The sequence below is a fragment of the Ursus arctos genome, unplaced genomic scaffold (genome assembly GCF_023065955.2).
Source record: "Ursus arctos isolate Adak ecotype North America unplaced genomic scaffold, UrsArc2.0 scaffold_16, whole genome shotgun sequence".
Classification (NCBI taxonomy): Eukaryota; Metazoa; Chordata; class Mammalia; order Carnivora; family Ursidae; genus Ursus; species Ursus arctos.
In genome coordinates, this window is record NW_026622830.1 from 23,388,540 (window position 1) to 23,412,235 (window position 23,696).

The following is a 23,696-nucleotide window of genomic DNA, read 5'->3' on the forward strand; positions in this document are numbered from 1 at the left end:
GGGTTGATTGAAAGAGGAATCTGAGAAGTGCTGGGGGTGGGGGGAGAGATCTGATGTCCGAGGAGAGACATCCGAGGAGGTGTTCTAAGTGAAGAAGCAATCTGGGGATGAAGCAGGGGTGGGACTGGAGGGGTGTGTGTGTGAAGACGGAGTCTCTGGAAAGAGGGGTCTGGGGTCGGAGGAGGAGTCTGAGATCAGAGAAGGATCTAGGAGTCCAGAGAGGGGTGTGGGGTCCGAAGCCAAGTTTGCGGTCCGAGCTTGGGATCAGAGACAGGATCGGGGGTCGAGGCCACGTTTGCGGTCAGTGGACGGGTCTGTGGGCTGAAAAGAGGGTCTGGGGTCTGAGGAGGATTCTAACTAAAACTGGAAGGAGGAAGGGGTTTGGCCCCTGGGTTGCATAAAGTGTCCCAAGCCACTAAAGTCGCGCTTGCGGCGATCTTCTCCACCCCTCCCCCCAGCCTGCGCGCGCTCTTCAGGGCCCGCCCCCCAGGTTCTAGGTCCACAAGGCACACCGCCCACCTGCCGGTCCTCTGCGGGAAGACAGTGCTAGGGGGAGGGGTATTCAGTCAGAGCTCGCCGCCCGCGGGGGTTGTGGTGAGGCGCCCCCTCCTGGAGGCCCAAGAGCTCAAGCCCCGCCCTCCACCCACCCGCCGCCTCCGCCGCACCACTTCCGGCAGGCGCTGCGTTGCCGGGGGGCGCGGGCGAGGATGGCGGCGGAGAACGAGGCCAGTCAGGAGAGCGCCCTGGGCGCCTACTCGCCGGTGGACTACATGAGCATCACCAGCTTCCCGAGGCTGCCGGAGGACGAGCCGGCGCCCGCGGCCCCTCTGAGGGGCCGTAAGGACGAGGACGCCTTTTTGGGAGACCCCGATACCGGTGAGGCCCGCTGGCCCCGTCCCTGCCCCCTGGGACGTCCCCGGTTCTCCTTCATCTGCGCGGAGCATCACTTCCAGCTTCCATCTTCCTAATTCATCCCTTTCCTCCTGGACCTCTCCCTTCTCTCTTGTCTCCGTTAGTTATCTAGTGGGGATGGAGATGCATTTCTGCCTTGGAGGCTTAGGATGCGACAAGGGAGAACGATGCCAGAACTGCAGTAGCAGCAGGGGTTGGGGTTCCTCTTGGGAAGAACCAACTAATAAGGAAGGAATGTTGAAGGGGAGATCCTAAGCAACAGCCGAGATCACCCAGAAGAGGCCATCCGTTAGTCACAAAGAACAGGATAGGAGAAACCAAGTCAGACTGCAGCAGGATGGGTAGAGGCTAGGTCTTGAGAAGAACTTCCCCACAGGCAAGGATTGTGGGAAGGCGAGACCTTAGGGAGAAGCTGAGAATCTCTTCACGTTCCGGGAGGGGTAAAGAGAATATGATTTACGTCTGTCTGTGAGCGGCGGATATTGGGAGACAGGGGGATGGACTGCATGACCTCTCAGAGTCCTTGGGGAGCAGAGTGCCTTTGCTGCCCTGTGGATTACCTCACCCCTCCCGGAGCCATGGATCAGGCCAGGATGTTAGTAAGGTAGCCTGCCCCCTAGGAAGCAGGCTCCAGAATTTTACTGTGTTCTCAGCCTTTGAAGGGACTGCAAGGGGTGAGAATAGGGAGGGGGGAGACAGGGCTTGGGGGAGACCTGAGGGCCAAGAGCTCTCTGAGCATTTCTTCCCTAGGCTGGCTCTCCCTCCTATCCATGTAGCCCAGCTCTATCCTCCTCTCCATTCTTCATCCTCCATCCCCCATCCCTCTTTCGCTCAACGTCACTTCCTGGCATTAGAGCATCCTTCTGCTTCACTCTTCCTCCCAGTGCCTGCACTTGAGCCCTCTCCCTTACCAGCCTGGCAGATCCTGCTTCGCTGACACAGCCTTCTCTAGCCTGACCCTTCTGTAGCTATTCCCAGTGTGGCAGCCCCAAACTCTTTCCCCCTCCACAATTTTCCAGTCATCTGGCCCTTACTAGCAGCACCTGCCAACCTAACTGGGCTGTACCCTACCTAGAGGGAGGAGTAGGGAAGGGGGGGAAGCTTATAGGCATCAGATATCAAGCTGCAGATCAAAACTTTTTTCCCAGAGGGTGTGACCTTGGAATCAGGAGATAGCAGGGAAAGTAGTGGGAAGATGTGTCCTGGTGGATAACAGCCTGAAACCAGGTCCTTTATTCAGGGGTCAGGAATGCCACTTCTGGTTCCAGTGCTGCCTTGATTCCTGTGTAACAGTGGGCACATCTACCCTGACCTGGGCCTCAGGTTCCTCTTCCAGCTCAACTGGGAATGCCTATCTCTCCTAACGTAGAGATTGGAAGCCCCTGACATGTTTTCTCCTGGCTCCCTGTAAATGTCTTAGCATTTATCAAGTCTGTGATTATTTGAGCAATCATGTGGTTACTCCATGTCTGTAAGCCCTATGAGAGGGCAAGATTGTGACTGTTTTGTTCACCATCCTTTCTCCACTGTCTGGCACAGTGCTAAGCGCTCAATAAAAATTGTTGATTATTCAACAAATAAATGAATGAGAGAGATCTCAGGGTGAAAGAATAGCTAAGCGCTCAATAAAAATTGTTGATTATTCAACAAATAAATGAATGAGAGAGATCTCAGGGTGAAAGAATAGCAGGGGAGGGAGTTCTCAAGCCTCAGGGAGTACCTTAGGGAGTTAAGACAGGTTCTGCTCTCATCTGTACAAAAATCCAGCAGAGACCCTTGTCGCCCGAGTTTCTGGGAATCTGCACCTTATGCCATGGTTGTGCACTAATGTTCCAAGGACCCTTACCATCATACCTATGTAGTCATTTCAATGCTATGTCTCAGAGCACTACTTCTAAGCGCCAAGGCTCCTTTAGCCAGCTGGACTAGCCTGTTGGCTAACATGATCTCCTATGTTCTCAACCTGGAGGTGCCACTTACTAGCACTGCCCCATCCTCTTAACCAGGACCTTGGTTGTGCCCAGCTAGTCTCTAGCCTGCCACTCCCCAGAACCAGGTGCCAAGTACCCCATAGAAGACCCTATGGAAAATGGTGACCACTCCAAGGTTGGGGAGATTCTTAACTCTCTTCTGAGCTCCAGGCCCATGATTTCCTGTCTGTCACAGGCATCGGCCTCTAGATGTCCTGCAAGTGCCTCACCTTCAGGATGTTCTATGCTGAAGTCATCATCTCATCCCCATACCTGCCCTTCCCCCAATGTCATTCTCAGTTAATGACACTGCCATTCACCCAGTCTCCAAGGTAGAAGCCCAGGAGCTACCCACGACTTCCTTCCTCTTACTTCCAAAGGTGATCAGATGCTCTCTGTCCTCCTAAGTATCTTGCAATCCATCTCATCATCCCTGCTATCAACACTGGAAAATGAGCCTCCATCCTCTTTACCTGTATTACCCATAGGTTCTAGCTACTCCCTGCCCCCTCCCTGCCCCCTCCCTGCCCCCTGCCCCACCAACCCCAATCCATCCACCACCCTGAACTTCTGATCATGTTGTTCCTTAGTTCAAAAATCTTTAATGATTCTGCCCTTAAAGAAATAAGCAAGCCAGGGATGACCTCAGTTTCCAGCCAAGATCTCTCTCCTGATCTCTAGACTTGCCAAGTCAACTCTGTTCAGGATTCTTTTGTCATATACTCAGTTAAAACTGAGCTAATTGTAAAAGAGAATTTTATTGGGTAGCATAACTGAAAAATTCAGGGATGTGGGGCCTCAGGCATAGCTAGATCAAGGTACCTAAAAAGGAATTGGCTTTTGTCTTTTGTTTTGCCTTCCTTTTTATGGTCTTCATCTTCAGACAGCCTCTCATTCTATGGGGGCAAGATGCCCCCAGTAGCAACAGGTTTATACCTTACCATTTTAGCAATCTAGACAGAAAGAAAGCCTTTCTCTTTCCCAATAGTTCCAGCCATAGAACTAAGTTTGAGTCTCATTGATCTGGTGCTGGTCACATACCTGTGCTGAACCAGTCACTAGAGAGGTACCTGTTCTTAAGGGCTAGGCCTTAGGTCATATATTCACTCTGGTCAGGAATGAGAGAATGAGAAATGAGAGAGAGGAGCTGGTGTTTTGAAATCAAAATTGATTGGAGATGGCATCTAAGCAGATAAAAATCAGATGTGTACTAGGCCAGTTGCTTCCAGACAACTCCTGTTGGTGTCCCACAAATTTAGAATTACCAAAAATAAACTCATCCTCTTTCTCCCAAAAGACTTGTTTCTTCTAATTCCAAACTAACCTTTTCCCAGTGTCCTGCTGTTCCTCTTACAAATCAGCAAAAACTGGTATTATTGCCCTAGTGCTTACACAGTAGGGTACTCAGTAAATATTTTTGTTGAATAAATGAATAACTTAATGATTGACTGATGGAATAAAAAGTCTTGAATAGGTCCAACTCTGATGGAGCCATATCACTTCCCCTGCTGGTCCCTCGTAGCTGATTGGAGAAAGCAGATTTAAGGACAAGTACCTGGAAGTATCAACTAGAGTTAGCTTGTAAAGTTGGTTTTTGAGCATGGAAATGGCTCCTAATGCCATGTGGAGCAATGGAAAAGAGGTTTTGAGTTACTTTTGCTTCTGCCATTTATTCATCTTATGATGTTAAGTGGGCAATATCACCTTTTCCAGCCTCAAGTTTCCTCATCTGTAAAATGGAGAGAATAGGCTTATCACATAAAGTTATGGGAGTGCTTCAATGAGGGAATGTATGTAAGGTACTTGGAATACAGTCAGCATCGATAAATATAAGCTCAAAACCATTTTCTGCACTTTTGAAACCTCTAGGGACCAAGGAGAGTTCTGTGCCCACAGTAGGTATTTAACATCTGTTTGTTGGATGCATTCCAGTTTTTTTTACAGACTGGCGCTGGTGCTGAGGAGTAGAGGCAAGCATTATCAGCTGAGGAAGGCTTCCAGAAGACAAGTTTCTTTTCTTTTTTTAAATAAAAATTTAAAATAAATTACATGTTTATGGTCAAAAAAAAAAAAAAAAGGAAAGAAAACAGTGAGGAAAAGTAAAAGTTCTCTTCTCCATTCCTATCTGCGCACCATTTTTCCTCTTTATTTAAGAAGATATGTGTTAATTTAGGGGCACCTGGCTGGCTCAGTCGGTGGAGAGTGCTACTCTTGATCTCAGGGCTGGGTGTAGAGATTACTTAAAAAAATAAAATCTTATATATGTATTGATTTTGAAAAAAAAGAAATATATATAGTAAAAATTTCAAAAAATCCATCTCCTTCCCACCTTCAGTATCTTTCCCCGAAAGTAACCACCATAAATATTTTCTAAAAATTATCTGTATATGTTTGTGGCTTCTTATTTACACAAAAGAGGGGAGTGTGGATTATAGAGGGCCTTGGATGCCAGGTCAAGGAGCTTGGATTTTTATCATGTTGGTATTAATGAACCATGATAGTGTTTCAAACAGGAAAATTTAACAGTCAATTTTCAGCGTTATCCTACAGACTTTTTAAAGGGGTTATACTCCTAGTGCATAGTAGCAAGTACTCAAAAAATAGTTATTGAATGAATGAACTTTTTAAAACACATTGTACATACAGCAAGGGTATTAAGGTCAAGGTCCCAGGCCATTTCTTTACTGTTCACAAATACCCAGGACCCTTAAGCCATTTAGAGAACTGGTTTCAAGGCTAATATGACCCAGAGGAGGGAAACTATGGGACAGAAGAGGGTCTCAGCCCCGGCCAAGGTGGAAAAGGAATGGAAATAACTAAAGGGTGCCTGGTAGACATCGTTTCATGGAATCCTTATACCCATTTGGCCAGTTAGGGATTAGCTCCAGTATTAGGATGAGGAAAGCGAGGCTCATGACTTGAAGTGACTCATTCATAGTGACCTAACAAGTCAGTGGCTTTGAGGTCTCCCCTGTCTCCACTGTTCCTGTCCTTAGATTCATTCTTTAGATAGCAGCCAGAGGGATCTTTTTAAAATACAAAACAGATGGCTTCCAGTTCTTGCTTAAAACTCTGAAGTGGCCTCCCATGGTTCCTAGGATTAAATCCAGGCTTCTCACTAGGCCCACAAGGCCCAGTGCACCTGGCCTAGCCTCCACCACACTACTCTTTCCCCTCACTCACTGCACCACAGCCACCCAGGCCTTGGTTTGTTGTTGTTGTTGTTGTTGTTGTTGTTGTTGTTGTTTTCCTAATGCACCAAGCTTATTTCTACCTCAGGGCCCATTGCACCTGCTGCTCCTTCTTTCTGGAACACTCTGCACACTCACCCCTGTTCTACATATGGCTAGCTCCTTTTCATCCCTTACTTCTCACTTAAAAGTCACCTCCACTGAGAAGCCTTGCCAAATCCCAGCTAAGCAGCCCCCAACACACATCATTATTCTCTATCATTTCATCCTTCTTTTTCTTCATAGAACTTGCTGCAAGTTGTAATGATATACTCCTTTGTTTACATGTTTATTTTCTTTTCTTCCACTGGTCTGTGAACCTCATGAGGGCAGAAACGGTCTATTCCTTTCCCCTAGCATCTAGCATAGGGCCAGACCCATAGCAGGCCCTCCATATTTGTTCAGTGAGTGAATGAACAAGCCAAGCAAGGTTGGAAGCCAGGGTCTGTCCATTCAGTTTATGTAGCTACTTCCTTGCAGAGAAGGCTGGGTCCCAGCTGAGGCAGGATCTGGTTTCTAGGGAGGGCCCAAACCCCCTCCACTCCAGGAAGTGTTTGCCCTGGGTCCTAGGTCGTGAGTGGGTCTCAGGTCTCAGGAAGTTTGGCATAAGGACCAGGCATCCAGCCCCCTGCTGCCCACCTGAGGGTCCCTGTCTCTACCCAGCCAGGACTGCTGCCATCCTGTTCTGGGGTGCGTTGGGGAGACACCAAAGGGCGGGCAGTACTGTCTAGTGGGGTTTGCTTAACAGGGGCGGGGAGAGGGAGGAAGCCCAACAGTCCCGCCTAGAGGGCGGGCAGGGCGGGGTAAGGTGCCCAGACCCACCTGGCTGCTGCCTGCAGACCCGGACTCCTTCCTGAAGTCAGCGAGGCTGCAGCGGCTGCCGTCCACGTCGTCGGAGATGGGCAGCCAGGATGGGTCGCCGCTGCGGGAGACGCGCAAGGACCCGTTCTCCGCGGCAGCGGCTGAGTGCTCCTGCCGCCAGGACGGACTCACAGTCATTGTCACAGCGTGCCTCACTTTTGCCACGGGTGTCACTGTGGCGCTCGTCATGCAGATTTACTTCGGAGACCCTCAGGTGAGCCAGTTGGGGGGGTGCGCAGAAGGAGGAAACTGGAGAAGAGGGAGTGGGGAAGCGCTTGAGGAGACCAGACCCTGGGAATGGAATTGCGACTGGCTGAGTTGGGGAGGGGGCCAGCAAATGGAAAGGGGAGAGGACAGTGGAACGGGACAGGAAGGGAGGGAGGGGCTCAGGATATGAACAGGACAGAGCAAAGAAGGGACCTGATCAGGTAAGAGGTACTGAAGGCAATATAGGAAGAGTCACAGGGTAGAAGGAGGCGGGCTCCCATCCCCAACACCTGTGGAGGTTCTGGGGTTGGTGGAGGTGCCTTAAGGAGGCAGGGTCTCCTACTACCCCCACCTAGTCCGCTTTCCCTTCCCAGATCTTTCACCAGGGTGCCGTGGTGACTGATGCTGCCCATTGCACATCGCTGGGCATCGAGGTGCTCAGTAAACAGGGATCTTCTGTGGATGCCGCTGTGGCAGCAGCCCTGTGTTTGGGGATCGTGGCTCCACACAGTTCTGGCCTGGGCGGGTAAGGAGCTCCCAGCTGCAGAGGTTGGGGTCCCCCAGGCCTACTTCTGTGTCCTGTAGGCCTCATGTGGGGGTCTTTGAGTTTGACCAGAGAGGAGGCTGAGTCCTAACTCCTTGCATTTTGTCTTTCTACACCCAATTTTACCCCCTTCTCCTTATATGGAGTTGGAGGAGGTGTTTTCACAAGCTTTTTTTTTTTTTAACTGTGTAAAGGCTTTTATAAAATATAAAGTAAGGTGCACAGGTGGGGGCATACTGTCACTAATTAGGGCAGGAACACTTTAACTTTTAGGGTTTACAAATCCTTAAAACAAATCCTGTGAGCATGATGAAAGCTATGGACCCTCTAGCCTCCAAAAATACACCACAGGCTGAGAACTCTTAAAACAGAGATTATAAACTGGCCACCCATAGGCCATACCCAGCACACAGATTAGTTTGGTTTCCACACTTAAATTTTTTAAAAATGTGTTTGCTATTGTTAAAAAGTTGAAATTTTTCATAAAAATCCAGATTTTCAATATCTCTCAAACAACCAGAAGACCTAGTAACACTGGGCCCATGTTCCCACATGGCTGCGGTAGCATTATCTGGAGCTGAATAGCATGACGGGACTTGCTGTCCACTTGGCCATAGTTCCTACCACTATTGTTTATCTGTCCTGCTTTCCTTATTATGTTACTTGGCTGCAGGCCAACCATCTCAGATGCAACTCGCATCTTAGATGGAAACAAGCCACAGAAAAGGGACAAGCTGACAAAGCCTGTATCTTGGCTCCTGCAAGACCAGCCCTGCAGGCCCTACCAAAGAAATTCCCCTTTTGGTTGTATACAGTCCATCCTTACATAATTCAGTCCTGAGAGAGGAGGCCGGGGCATACCATGGAGGCAGGTGCAGGAAGCTGGCAGGGGTCCAGCTGTGGTCTAGGGAGGGGGCAGGAGGTAGAACATCTTGCTCTTCCAGTCTCTGGGTTTTCCCTAATCAGGGATTAAAGTCTCCAGTAACAGGCTAGAAGAGGTCCATGGTCTCCGGGTCCCCAACCCCCTAGATTTCATTCCCCACCCTCATACAGTGGCCGAGTCTCTGAATCCCTGCTAGAGGGGGCTCAGACATCCGACTCCTGTGACAAACTTAGCCTATGGCCATTACCATTGGGAATAAAAGAGTGGCAGGTTAATTGTTTAGGGGGTAGTATCTTATCAACCTCCCCTTCTGTGTCTCTCCCAGTGGGGGCGTGATGCTGGTACATGACATCCGACGAAATGAGAGCCACCTAATTGATTTCCGGGAGTCTGCACCAGGGGCCCTCAGGGAAGAGGCCTTGCAGAGATCCTGGGAAACCAAGGTGGGGACCCTGGTGAGAAGAGAGAGTGCAGGGTGGTCTCCCTTTGCTACCCTTCTGCTAACCCAAACATTACGTTGCTGAGTAATTACTATGGAAGTGAAGAAAAGAGTGAAGCGGGTTGCTCTTAAAGCTATGAAGGAGATAGGCAGCTCCCGAATAAAATAATGAACCAAAAGATCTGTATGGTTGGTAATAGGCAATACAGCAACACCTTACTTCTCTGGCAACCTTGCCTACCTGGAAGCCTGAGCAGCCTGAGAGGTTGCAAAGTTCCTGCACTGTAACTCACACATCTCATTCGAAGCCTGTTGACTATAACTTTCCCAGCATGCAATATATTGAAGATTAAAGAGGAACTGCAAAAGGAAACCCACTATCCACTGAGCGTAAGGGAGGAAATAGAATAACTTGGAAAAATAGATATTTGGTGAGGTGGCAAAAGCCAAACACATGCGTGGGTTATCACAACTGAGTAATGGTGGTGTGACCATGGAAAGGTTAGATGAAACTCCCTTGTCCATTATTTTAAAAGGTAGGAATAGATATAATCCAATGTGGACAGATTTCCATCTAAATTGATTATATCTTGGCTCTTAAAAGCGTTTGTTTAATTTATAAATCCTTCAACTGTGATAGATAAAGGAAGCCTTTCTGCATTTGCTGATAGTAAGTCAGGGAAATGGGTGGGACGCCTGCGTGGGGAGAGCTTGTCCCTCCTCTGGGATACTTGGCCTGTGTCTTTCCCCTGTGCCAGCCCCCATCCCTGGCTTGGGGCTCTGCGGAGTTCAGCCCAGCCCCCCCCTTCCAGTGACCTGGTCTCCTCTCTCCCTCGCCTGCCCGCCTCGCCCAGCCTGGGCTCTTGGTGGGGGTCCCCGGAATGGTGAAGGGGCTACATGAAGCTCACCAGCTCTATGGCAGGTAAAGACCCTCCCCCTGGGGACCAAGGGCCCCTGCCTGGATTCCTCCTCGGGTGGCCTTCTCCTACCTTCCTGGATTCTTTCCTTCCCAACTCCCCCTCCTAATATCCCCTTCCCTTGCCAGGACTCTCCTTCCCGGGAACCCCCTTTCCCCCAGGACCCCTCCTCCTCCCCCCAGGATCTCCTCCACCCCCTGCTCTCCGGCCCCCCCAGGCTGCCATGGTCCCAAGTCCTGGCTTTCGCAGCAGCTGTGGCCCAAGATGGCTTCAACGTGACCCATGATCTAGGTCAGTGGGGCCTGGGGGTGGGGGGAAAGGCATGAGGTTTATGGGAAGAGGAGAGAGAACCTCTGAGATTTGGGGTCCAAGCCAGAAAGCACCTGTCTTCCACTTTCTCGTTTAGCTCCCTCCCCACCCATCCTACCCTCATGGGGATGCAGCCTCAAATGAGAGGCTCTGGGAAGGGCCCATATACACCACTTACCTCCCCCATAACAGCCTCCTGGGGGACCAGAGCTCTTAGGGCCAGCCACTCAGCCACCTCACCTGTGGTGCATCTCAGCCCCCTGCCCAGCCTCCTGTCCCTACTTGCAGCCCGTGCCCTGGCCGAACAGCCTCCGCCCAATGCGTCTGAGCGTTTCCGTGAGACATTCCTGCCATTGGGCCACCCGCCACTACCTGGCTCACTGCTGCGCAGGCCTGACCTGGCCGCAGTGCTGGATGTGCTGGGCACCTCCGGCCCCGCCGCCTTCTACGCAGGAGGCAATCTCACACTGGAAATGGTAACTGAGGTGAGTACTTGGGGAGCCCCCCTGTCCTGAAGGACCCTACTGCAGGGACATCATCTTCCCTTTACTTCCCTCTCTGTCTTTCTACATAAACTTACTGATGATTCCATTTACTTAAGATTCTCTAATAGACAAAACTAACTTCTGGTGGTAGGGATCAGATCAGTGGTTGTTTGGGGTGGGAACACAAAGTTTATGGGATGTAGCACAAAGAACCCCCTGGGATGATGGAACTGTTCTGTCTTGACTGAGAGAGGTGCCCTTGGGCCCCTCCAGGGCTGGTGCCAACCTGTGCAGAGTCTTGACCTGTCCCCCCCAGGCCTGGTGGAGACCCAGGATCAGCCTCAGCTTTCCTGAGCCCACAATCCCACACTACTCTTGGGTTTTTTAGGGACTAAGGGAAACCCCTTCCCTGGGGATATTGACACAAGGGCTTACCAACCAACCCGAAAGACTCTTAGTCTGAGGTAGTAATGGGTTCTGAGAACTGTTGTCAGTAATTCAAAACTCCTAATGGAAAATTATGTTCAAGGTAAGGATACACAGACCAACTCTGTGATTCTCTCATCTGTACCATTGGAGTAATTATCTGTTTCTCTGCCATGCGGTTGTGGGAATTGAATTGGTCCATTGTTGTTCTACATTTACAGAGTGCCTGTTCTGTGTCAGACCTTGTGCTGGGCACTGGAGGTATGGCTATGTGATAGATGCCCATCTCAAATGGACTTAACTGGGAAGTCCAGCAGAGTACTGGCTGTAGGTCTGCTGGGTCCAGAGCTCCATCCACATTGCCAGGCCGTGTTCCGTCTCTCTCTCTTTCTGCCACAACTCTACTTTCTTCTGTTTGAATTCACTCTCTGTCAGATCCTTTCCACACCTGGTCCCCACCAGCCATCCTTCCAGCAAACCAACCCAGAGAAAGAACATTTGTCATTCCAGTAGTTACAGCAAAAGCCTCCAGGTTATGTCTCATCAGCCTGTCATAGGTCTCATGACTATTCTCGAACCAATCACTGGCATGGAAAAGGAATGTTCTGATTAGCCACACCTGAATCTTCTGGAGAAGGGGATGAAGGAGACTCTAACAAGACTATCTGAGCTTTAAAAGAAAACAAAGTTGAATTTATAAACTTGACCAACAAAGGAACACACACACGAGCCAAGAAATTCAGTGTGTAGTTCACTGAGTGTGGATTAGAAGTCAGGGGTTTCAAGTACTAAAAAGTAAAAAAAAAAAAAAAAAAAAAAAAAAAAAAAATGGAGGGGGAGAGAGAGAGAGAAGATTCCTAGTGGGTATGCTAATTTAGGAATGAAAATTACCATGCTGGAAAGGATGAACGCATGGGTTTGTACAAAATTGGTTCATTGGTCAATAGAGTGCTTGGATACATTCAATGAGGGTCATTCCTACCAGGACCATCCAGAGTTCATGGTTTGGGAGTGGCTTTAGTTAATTGTAGTGAAATGAAGAATCCAGTTTTGATATCTTATAGGCAAATTCTGCTGTAAGTAGAAAATGTTCCTTTTTTTTTTTTTTTTAAGTAATCTCTACACCCAATGTGGGGCTCGAACTCAGGACCCCAAGATCAAGAGTTGCATGCTCTACCAACTGAGCCAGCCACATGTTCCAGAAAATATTCCTTTTACATAGGCAGAGAAGGTAGTATGTTCAAGGCTATGGATGAGTTCAGAAACTGTAGGTCACTCCAGGTGGCTGTATGGAGCTCACTGGGGAATAACAGGACTTGAGGTGGGAGAGGTGGGCAGGGGCCAGATCACAAAGGGCCTTGGATGCCAATCTAATGGGGTCATTCAAAGAATGTCTGATACATAGCAGGTCCTCAGTACTAATGCTTTTTCCCCTTCCTTTTTCCTGGGGTACCCAGGGCTAACAGGGTCTCTAAAGGCCATGATGGAAATTGCAGAAGGCATAAAAGTAATAAACATCAAGTCTGTCTTTGATTCAAACATGTACCATAGGACAAGCCCAAGTGTGGTGTGTGGCTCACAGCTGTGGGATGGGGTCCTTCTCTCCCCTGCAGGCTCAGCACGCAGGGGGTGTCATAACTGAGGAGGACTTCAGCAACTACAGTGCCCTCGTGGAGAATCCTGTGTGTGGCGTGTACAGAGGTGACCTCTCTCCCAGCTCTCAGGGTCCCTGCTCAGGAGAAGCCTCCCAGTCCATGGCCACCTCCTTTTGGCCTAGAGACTCCTCCCCATTTTTCAGGAGAGAAACTGAGGCAATGAGCTGCCTAGGCAGCCAACTGTTGAAGCAAGCCAGAGCCAGCCCACCTTCTGAAGTAGTTGTGGGGTCAGTTACCCCAAGTATTTAGGATATGAGGAGGGAGGTCTGGTCAAAGGCTCAGGCCTGGAAGTTTTCTTGATTTGGGCTCTATGTTATCTCAGCCCCACTCTTACTGCCCTGTACTTCCTAAGAAGAATTCATAAGACCAGAGTCCATCTATCTTCATATTGAACAAACTTTTCAAGACAATTATAGACCTGTCCCCTCAAAAGAACAGGTGTCAAAAGGAAACTGAGGCCCAGGGATGGAATGGAACTTAACCTACCAACCTCAAACCAGCAAGGAGCCCAGAAAGCTAAGCTTATGACATAGGTGAAGTCCATGTTTGCTGAACCCAAAGTGGTGGGTTCCTGGGTCCCTCAAAAGGTTCTCAGGTTCTCAGGTTCTCTCCTCTCTAGGAGGTCTGGATCATCTCAAGCCCCAGAACAGGTCACCTCTGAGTTCAGGTTTCCAGGCCTCAACCTCTATCCTGATTCTTTTACCAGAGGTGATGGTATATGGAGCAAAGGAAGAGGGTAGCTTTGGAGCCAGGAAGACTTGGGTTTGAGTACCAGCTGTCCCATTCACCTTGAACAAGTCACTTCCCACTCTGAGCCGTGGTTCCCTCCTGAAAATGGAGACAATAGTAGTGTCTATCTCTCAGGGCCCCCATGAAAATTTGAGGAGATGATGTTGGAAGCTGCCCTGATCAGAGTGGACACTGAATGCTTATTTGATTTTACATTTCTCTTCCCCAGCCTGGGTTCTCTTGACAATGCCAGTACCTTGAGTGCTCTGGGTTCCCCTTGTCTCCTGTAAACTTGGACTAGCTGCATCTCTGTGCCTCAGTTTCCTCACCTGTAAAATGAGGATGATAACATTACCCATTGTGAGGATTAAATGAGTTAATCAGTTAATATTAATGTTATGTGTCAGGTATTATCATTATTCCTTCAATGTCCAAACATCCAATAGGAGCCTCAAATAGGAAGAGGAGGTTGTTGCTCCCAATAAGTTTTGGGGGTGGTGGGATCATCAGGGGCCCTGAATAGTATCCTGGCCTGTGGGAGGAGCTAAAAGAAGACACATGGTGGACCAGGAATCTGGACATCTGGACACCTGTGCCTGTTCTGCCTACAATGTGACTCTGGGCAGACTACAGTCCTCTTGGACCTTAGTTTCCTTGTGCAGAAGAGGAAACTGAAGGCCAGTGTTCTGGGTTGGAGTCCTGGCCCTGCCCTTGACTTGCCATGTGAACTTGTGTGGGTCCCTTTGCCTCTCAATGCTTTGCCTGTCAAGGCAGGTTCCCTGTCTGATGAGAGGTCAGTGCAGTAGTCTCAGTCTATGTGATGGTGGGATGTGGAAATGCTTTGACCCCTCTCCTGCCATCCAGTCATTTCTTTTTTTTTTTTTTTTTCCAGGCCACCTAGTTCTCAGTCCCCCACCCCCGCATACGGGTCCTGCCCTCATCAGTGCTCTCAACATCCTTGAAGGCTTCAATCTCACCACGCTGGTGTCCCGGGAACAAGCTCTTCACTGGGTGGCAGAGGCAAGGCCGACCCCTCCACCCTGCCCTGGGTCTTGGTACACTGGGAGTAGGGGGATGGGGTACTGCCATGGGACAGGACTAACCTCCACGTTTTCTCACATGAGGATCATTAGCATGGGTGCTGGGAGGAGCCTGACAGCCTTTTCCACATCCCTGTACATTTTCAGACCCTGAAGATCGCATTAGCCCTGGCCAGCAGACTGGGAGATCCTGTCTACGATTCTACCATCACTGAGAGCATGGATGACATGCTCAGGTGGGTCCCAGGGCAGGACCCTCAGGGTTACAGAGGTGGTAGTGGGTGTGAGGAAAGGATCAGATGAAAAGCAGCTGGTAGAGCAATAAGACCTGGAGTCCCAAGTCAATTTCAGCTCAGCTCCAACTCAGTGTGACACTGGTTGCTTCTCCCAGCACCGACCTCAGTTTCCCCGTTTGTACAATGAGTTAGTCTGCATTATTTCGCTCTCAAAACTTTCTTACCCTAGCAGGGCACATATCTGGACCCATCTGGGCCCCCTTTTTAGTGGAAAAAGAAAGCCTAAGAACAATGAAAAGTCTCCAAGCAAATACCTGAGGTGATGGGGATTTTGATAATTCTCCACATTAGCAACATAACATTGTAGTGAGACTGTGGGTTCTGGTCAGACTGACTGAGTTCAAATCCCAGCCTCACCAGTCACTAACTGTGCAGCATTGGGCAAGTCATTTAAATTCTGTCTCAGTTTCTGCAAGGGGGTCTGACAATAATGGCGCCAACCTCATGAGGCTGAGGTAAGGACTAAATAAGGTCATACATGCAAAGCACTTAGCACACTGTGTGGCACATACTAAATAATTCAGCAAAGAGTATTAGTAATTGGCAATAGGGGTGGGTAAGAATGGTTGCTAGTTAATTGCTACTCTGACTGACTGAAAGGCTAGCTAAGGGAAAAATCAGAAGCCAAAAATATAGTCAGCATAAATTTGTAGTAGTACTCAAACAGTTCTATGGATTAAGTTGAAAACAACGAGACTGAAATGAATAGCTTATAATTAAACAGCAAAAAAAGCAACAATAAAACAGTAAGCAGTTCAAGGCCACAAGGATGAGGGCTAAAAACAAAGCCTCTGTCCCCCCACCCAATCCACTTGAAACAAAGCCCTCTGTATGTCTTCTGTGTGGCCTCCAGCCTTTATGGTTGAAAACGGAATGAAAGTCTTCAGTAATCCATGGTAACCTGTCACTCTAATCAGCTAGAATCACAGAACTATCAGTCATTATGTAAGAAACCCTCAGCCAACCTTTAAAAATCTGGAGAGTTACATGTTTTCAATCTAGCTCTAAAACACACACACACACACACACACACACACACACACACACACCTATATTAAATTCATCCAAGTAATTCTTCCAATAAATAGTTATTCAGGGCTTACTGTGTGGCCAACTCTTCCTGTGTCTTGAAAAAAAAATTTAATAGTAACTAACGATCCCTGTATACAAAACCCTCCTCTGAATAAACTCTTCATAAAACTTCAGTTCGAAACCACAAATATTAGGTTAAATGAATTCTGTTTGTTCATTCAAAATAAATATTATCTGAACATCCACTATGCCCCAGGTGCTTTCAAAGAGAAGATTAAGTGAGTAGATAAAGTCGAGTAACTAAAAGACTCTTGATTTAAGCACTAAATAAAAGTTGACTCTAAAAGGGAATCTGGATAACACCTAAATGAACTCAGTCCAACAGTGGTTTCCTGGATATTTCCCATATGCTCAGAATGAGAGATTCTGCTCTCATAGACCTAACAGTCCAGTGGGGGAGGTGGATGTTAATCAAATAATTGCACAAACAGGCATCACAGTGTGGTAGGTGGGGTGTAATGAGAGCCTGCTGTGTATTGATCTCCTACCCCTTGTCTTTTCAGCAAGGTAGAAGCCGCCTACCTCCGGGGCCACATCAATGACTCCCAAGCGGCCCCTGCCCCACTCCTGCCCGTCTACGAGCTGGACGGGGCTCCCACGGCCGCTCAGGTGCTGATCATGGGCCCTGATGACTTCATTGTGGCCATGGTCAGGTATGCCAGCTCAGGCGCAGAACCTGGCACTGGGGATCATCTGGACCGGGAAGAGGTGGGGGCCAGATGGGAATGAGGGTGACCTCAGGGCTCAACTGGCCCCAACCTCTACCCCCAGCTCCCTGAACCGGCCTTTTGGCAGTGGCCTCATCACTCCCTCGGGGATCCTGCTCAACAGCCAGATGCTAGACTTCTCCTGGCCCAACAGGACTGCTAACCACTCTGCACCCAGCCTGGTAGGGCCTTGCTTCCCTCCTCCCCTGGGGACCTTGAGGCCAGGTAGAAGGTACAGCAGTATGGCTGCCCCTCCCTCCCTACTTCCTCTAGGAACTTCTAGTATAAAGAAAAGGAGCGTAAAAAGGTGTCGGCTTCACCCCCAGCCCAAGTCTCGGGCTTGGAGCCTGGTGAGCCTGAAGAAACCTCATCCCATTCCATCCCTGTCTCACTATGTGACCTAGGGAAAGGCTTGCCCCCTGTCTTGGCCTCAGTTCCTTCACCTGTACAATAAGGATATTAGCCCTCATTTGATGCTTTGGCACTTTTCTGCACAATGGTCTACGACTGTGTGATGCTGAGCTGATGGGGCTCAGCCCTCTTGTTGGTCAAAGGAGGACAGAGATAGGATTTATGGTCTAGTTAGCCCTCTAGTTGGTCAAAGGAGGACAGAGATAGGATTTATGGTCTAGTTAGACCACTCTGCATGCTGGGGCCCTGACAGGACAATGAGAGATAGATGACCAGGGTGGAGATGATCCTGTTCTTCCCTTTAGCCATCTGTCTTGGCTTGATCCCCTCCCTTCCCACCCGTGGTAGCACCATAGCAACTCAGTGGGCCCACTATCCACCCCAGTTATCCAGGGACCCTGCCCATTTCATAAACAGCAAACTGTGGCCTGGGAAGGGACCATTCTCCCATGAAAACCTGCCCCACCTGTTATCCCCCTGTGGTCTTGGTCCTCTAAAAACAGGAGAATTCGGTGCAGCCAGGGAAGCGACCACTGTCTTTCCTGCTGCCCACTGTGGTCCGGCCAGCGGAGGGGCTCTGTGGGACCTACCTCGCCCTGGGGGCCAATGGAGCCGCCCGGGGCCTCAGCGGACTGACCCAGGTGAGGTTTTCTCCGTGGTAGGCCCTTTGTGGCCAGCAGCCAAGCTGTGACCTGAACTGTAGATGCCCTTGTGTCTCTGGCTTGTTCTCATCCCTAGCTCAACAAGCATAGGCCAAGGCTGCTTTGTGACAGGCCCATCGTGGACACTGGGGACATAGGCTGTGCTGAGTTTCTTAGCCAAAATGGAGCCCTGAAGCCCCTTGTCTTCCAGGTTGGATGGACAGTCATGGGTCGGTGGAACTGAGAGGTGGTGTAGCACGTAGGCTGCCTAGGTCTGTCAGCCTCAAGTCCCATGATGCCTCTACTCAGCATCTGAATAGACAAGCAGCCCTCTTTAGGGTCTGATTTTGAAAGGAAGTGACTACTCTCCAGAATGTCTCACAATAGTTACACAAATGTTTTGAGCGCCTGATATATGTGCCAGGCACTTACTTTGGCAGGTGGTGAGTTAAGTAGCCTGAGCTTTGGAATTGGACAGTCCTGGGCCCTAGCCCAAGTGCTGCCAATTTCCAATGGCGTGATGTTGGGGAATTCGCTCAACCTCTCTGAACCTCAGTCTCCTCATCTGTAACATGGAGACAATAACAACAGCTAGCTTTGGAATTGGACAGTCCTGGGCCCTAGCCCAAGTGCTGCCAATTTCCAATGGCGTGATGTTGGGGAATTCGCTCAACCTCTCTGAACCTCAGTCTCCTCATCTGTAACATGGAGACAATAACAACAGCTAGCCTTTATGGAGTTCTACTAACAGCCAGGCATGGTGTTTCATGTGCTTGCTCTTTTAGCCTTCCCAACATTGGGAGGAATCCTTATTTCCATTTTGTATATGAGGAAACTAAAGCCTAAAGAGGCTAAGAAGTTAGGTCCAGTTGAGTAAGAACAGGCAGACAGTTTGTTTTGAGAGCCTACCCACACTCCAAACCACTAAACTAAAAGTACCCACACTGTGCCCTAGACTACTCCAGCTATTAACACTGTCCTGGCCAGTGAGAAGGGAGGAGAGCCCCAGAGCCAGGTTATAGGAGACTGACTGCCAGTGGTACCTCTTCCTTGGCTCTCTCTAAGCTCTGGAGTGAATTACTTTCCCTTTCTGGTCCTCAGTTTCGCCCTATATGAAATGGGGACAGTCATTACAGGCCTGCCTGTTTTCTGAGGCTGTTCAGATAATACCCCTAGTGTAAGGGTTCCAAAGAATAAGAAGTCAGGCTGGCGGGGGTGGGCGGTGAAACCTGGGGAGTCCTGGATCTCCATGTCTGGGGCAGCCCTGACTTCTACCCCTTGGCTGCCCACAGGTTTTACTGAATGTCCTGACCTTGAACCGGAACCTGAGTGACAGCCTGGCCCATGGCCGTCTGCATCCAGACCTGCAGTCCAACCTCCTGCAGGTGGACAGTGAGTGCAGAGCAGAGATCCCCATGGGGCGGGCTAAAGGCCGGGTGGAGAAAGGGGCTCCTTCCAAGGGTATCCCTGCCTTGACCAGCACAACTCCTGCCAGTGAAAGTTTGGTTTCTTCCAACTAACTCCTTTGGAACAGTGAAAGATCTGGGTGCTGGAACCAGTTCCATCATTTCCTGGTTGTATGGCCTTGGGAAATTCATGTCTCCACTCTGAGCCTCAGTTTTCTCATTTGTAAAATAAGACACAGTTGTTTAATTCTGCACACCATTCATTCAGCAGTTTGTATTGAATACCTACTGTGTGCCAGGTGTCTTCGTAGGTGCTGGGAATATGGCATTTGCAAGCAGACAGAAAAATAAATAATCAAAGAAACACAAGAAAGTGAAATAACTGCTCTGCAGGGTGACATAAAAGACTGACTCGATGACTAGGGAGGTCTTCTCTTTGGTGACATTTAAGCAGAGATCTGAAGAGTAAGAGGGAGCCTACCATGCAAAGAACCAGGGCATGTTTTGTAGGTGAAGGGAACAGATGCAAAGAATTCAGGGCAGAAATGGGCTTGGCATGTTTTAGGAGTAGAAAGGAAACCAGGATGAGTGAGAGTGAGATGAGGTCAGAGACGCAGGCAGAGGCCAGGTCATGGACCTTGTAGGTTACAGTGAGAAAATGGACTTTCCTCTAAGAAGGACAGGTGCTTAATTTTAGGCACAACTTAATTTTGTAAATGGGAAAGTATGTGCAGCTTTGAGGCATTCTATTACAAGAGGTGATGTATTATGCAAGTCCAAGAGGGATAGAACATAGAATGAGACATGGTTCTTGCATACTTGGTATTATCATTTCCATTTTACAGACAAACTGGTGGCCACAGAGTTATAAATGAGTCAAAAATCAACCAGTAAGTGGCAGAATTGAGATTAGAACACATACCTAGCTGATACCAAAGACTCAGTTCTTTATAGCATATCTCCTAGACCAAAGCACGTTAGAAGTCATAGACCTAAATCCTCAGCAGTCACACCCTGTAGTTTGGCTAGTAACACTCTGGATCCTGGATGATGGTAATGAGGCTATCCCAACTAATAACTTCTGATCTGTACTGAATGTGAGGCTCTGTGCTAGGTTACTTGGGTGGCGGTGGGGGGCGGTTGGATTTGGTTCATCCTAGCCCACCCTTGAGGAGCTCACAGTCTAAGACAGGAACATGAGGAGTAGAGGCTTAGCGAAGGGAAAGTTCATCCACTGAGGGCTATGGAGAAGGTGACAACTAGCTGGGTCTTGAAGTATGAGCAGGTGTTTGGCATGTCCAGAACCCAGAACATTCTGTACAAACGGGCAAAAGCCAGAAATAATGGCCCAGAAAGCAGCCAGGAGGCCTGCTGGACTAGAAACATTGTTTCCTAAACTTCGGAATTTATCCAGCACCTTCACGAATTTTGCCACATTTGCACACCATCTGAACCATTATTTACATATATGTCTCTATAAATGGACTTCCTTTTCAATGTAAGTGTATTTTAAAGGTAAATCCCATATCATAATCACAAATGGAAAAGTAGCATCATTTGCCACAAATAAAAGATAAATAGCTATTAAAAAGTCAACCGTTTGTAGGTTTTAGGTGGATATGGTTACTCCAGAAGGCTCTGGACCCTGCTCTCTCCATTGAAGGAGGTTAGAAATGTTTGAGTCCAGACTAAAACTTAGTCCTTGCCATTATCCAAAGGATTGAAAATGAACCATAAAGGAAATACATTTCTGACTTGGTGATTCAGTGCTACTCGGTGTTGTATCTTTACCTCAAGAACTACCCGAAATTATCCCATCTGCAGAAATAAAACCAGATCTTTACTGAGGAGCAGTAAGAAGTGAAGTTACAGGGTTTATCATGGAGGTTCATGGTAAGAAGTGTGGACTTTATCCACTTGACTGGAGGTGGGATAGACCTGAAATGTTTCATGTAAGGGAAATGGATTGACGTGGGGGGGAGAATTTAAGTTGGGGAAACAGAGGCAACTAGGATAAAGGGCCAGGCAAGAAATGGCAAGGGCCTGAACTTATGTAAGAGGATGGGGATTTCTTCATTCATCCACGTAAAGGCAATGAGAATCAATGCCGAAAAGAGAACATCCTTGCCTTCAAAACACATATAATCTAATGCAGAGAGTCATAGTAAATAAATGAGTAAATAAACAGGTAGCAATAAGTACTTTGAAAGAAAATAAAGCAAGGTAAAGATGACAGGGCTGCCATTTTAGATAGCGGTCAGGGAAGTTCTCCTCAAAGATTGGAATGAAGTAAGGAAGCCGGTTTTGTGACTATATAGGAGGAGAGCATTCCAGACAAATAGAACAGCAAGTGCAAAGCCCTGAGGCAGGAGCATGTTTGGCCTACCTGAGGGACAGCAAGGAGGTTAAAGCAGAGTTAAGGGAGAGAATGGAAGGAAGTGAGGAGAGGAGTTTAGGGAGGTAGTGAGGTCCCAGATAACCTTGTGCCTTAGAGGCCTTGGTAAGGACTTTGGATTTTCTTCTAGGAGTCATCAAAGTCATTGGAAGGTTTTGAGAAGGGGAAGTGAGTGGTCTGACTAATGGCTTAAGAGGATCCCTTTGGCTCTATGTGAATAGGCTGTAGGGAAGCAGGACTGGAACCAGAAAGACCAGTCAGTGGGCTATGCAGTAAAGGCTGCATCATGGCTATCCTGGCAAGTGATGATGGCAGCTTGGCCTAGGCAGGTGGAGATGAAGAGCCCATAGCCCTTTTTTGCGGTATTAAGAATGAACATATTGATCACGTACTATATTCAAGGTTCTGACCTCTGTACTTTCTGTGTATTATCTCCTTTAATCCCTTCAACAACTTCGTTTGGTAGGTTCTCATATAATCCCCATTTTATGCATGAGGAGGCTGAGGCTCAGAGAGGTAAAGCAGTTTGCCCAAGGTCATACAGTGCGCATCCAGCACCAGGACTCAGGTCTGACCGTGGGACTCCTGAGCCAGTGCTCTGAACACTCTGAATGTGTATATGTTGGGGGATGGTTTTCAGGTGAGTTCACAGAGGAAGAAATTGAGTTCCTGGAAGCCAGGGGTCACCATGTGGAGAAAGTAGATGTCTTATCCTGGGTCCATGGCAGCCGGAGAACCAACAACTTCATCATTGGTGTGAAGGACCCTCGGAGCCCAGATGCAGCAGGAGCCACCATCCTGTAGAGCAGCGGGGTGGGGCGGGGGTCTCTGTTCCCCCCCCCCTTTTGCATGTTCCTAGAGTCCCTCCTTCTCCCAGGTTTGGTCTCAGGGGGACCCCAGGGATGCCCCAGATCATGGGCCAGAGGGGATGCTTAACAAACCCTATCCCAGAGTAACTGGAAAATTCTCTAACCAGAGGCCGGTGGTGGTGGTGGTGGTGGTGGTGGTGGTGGTGAGTGTCAGTGTCCACAACCAGGCAGGCAGGACCTTGAGGAGTCAGGCTATCTGTCTGTCTCCTTTCCCGCAGCCGTGCTCGCCCCGAGCTTAGGGATGTGCTTGCAAACCCTTCTCAAGGGTCCTCACAACCCCAACATCTCCAGTCTGGCCCGACTTGGACCTTGTTTTCCTTCTCCCTTCTCCTGTCCCCACCCTCATTTCTTAAATGACTAGGATTTTTTTAATGGACCATTCTGGGAAGGGGGTGCTCCTCTCTTTCTCCCACCAAGTTGAGGTGGGGCCTTGCATCTGGGGGGGCCCCAGGTTGTGGGTAGGGGTGGGGGTGGGGATGAGCTCAGGGGCTTCCATTTGCAAAGGGGAATTAAAGAAAGACTATTGCTTAACCACGGCTCTGGATTGATTTATGTTTGGCTGTGTTGGGAGTGGGAGCAAGTGAGGTGGTACAAAAGCGACCACAGCCATTTGTTTACTATTTGTTTCTTAAATTGGATATTTTGAATATTTCCTTCATATCTTGTTTAAGATATGAAGCTTCCTGATTTGAAAACTTACTGCAGGGCTACCTGGCTATCTCAGTCGATATAGCATGCAACTCTTGATCTTGGGTTCATGAGTTCAAGCCCCACATTGGGCCTGAAGCCTACTTAAAAATCAGTCAGTCAGTCAATCAATCAATCAGTATTTTTTTTAAAGTGAAAAAAATAAACATTTACTAGAAAGTTACAGTATTCAAAACAGTTTGGTACTGGCATGAGGCTGAACATACCAATGGAATAGAATTGAGAGTCCAGAAATAAACCTATATATTTATGATCAATTGATTTCTGACAAGGGTGCCAAGATCATTCAATGGAGAAAGAACAATCTTTTCAACAGACAGTGCTGGTACAATTGAATATCCACATAAAAAAGAATGAAGTTTGACCTTTACTCCACATCACATACAAACAGTAACTCACAATGGATCAAAGACCTAAATATAAGACCTAAAACTATACAAGTCTTAGAAGGAAACATAGGAGGAAATCCTCATGACTTGGATTTGACATTGGTTCTTAGATATGACACCAGAAGAAAAGGGGGAAAAAAAAGATAAATTGAAATGCATCAAAACTAAAAACTTT

The 23,696-nt window shown here is 48.4% G+C and overlaps 1 protein-coding gene across 4 annotated transcripts; it reads left to right on the forward strand.

Annotated features, from left to right (window-relative positions):
- Positions 1-525: 525 nt before the first annotated feature.
- On the forward strand, positions 526-22,955 carry GGT7 (gamma-glutamyltransferase 7). 4 transcript variants are annotated; one of them, XM_026503342.4, is made up of 15 exons: positions 526-876; positions 6,952-7,187; positions 7,555-7,706; positions 8,933-9,050; positions 9,901-9,968; positions 10,181-10,254; positions 10,561-10,757; positions 12,797-12,884; positions 14,460-14,587; positions 14,755-14,843; positions 16,499-16,648; positions 16,767-16,884; positions 17,617-17,754; positions 19,047-19,146; positions 22,196-22,955. In XM_026503342.4, exons 1-15 carry the CDS (start codon positions 708-710, stop codon positions 22,357-22,359), a joined length of 1,989 nt encoding a protein of 662 aa, XP_026359127.1. In that variant the 5' UTR covers positions 526-707; the 3' UTR covers positions 22,360-22,955. The 4 variants fall into 4 exon arrangements, with proteins under 4 accessions (XP_026359127.1, XP_057168557.1, XP_026359128.1 ...); XM_057312574.1 differs by having other exon boundaries at positions 680-876; positions 8,933-9,062; XM_026503343.3 differs by having other exon boundaries at positions 680-876; positions 19,047-19,139; positions 22,196-22,258.
- Positions 22,956-23,696: the final 741 nt, after the last annotated feature.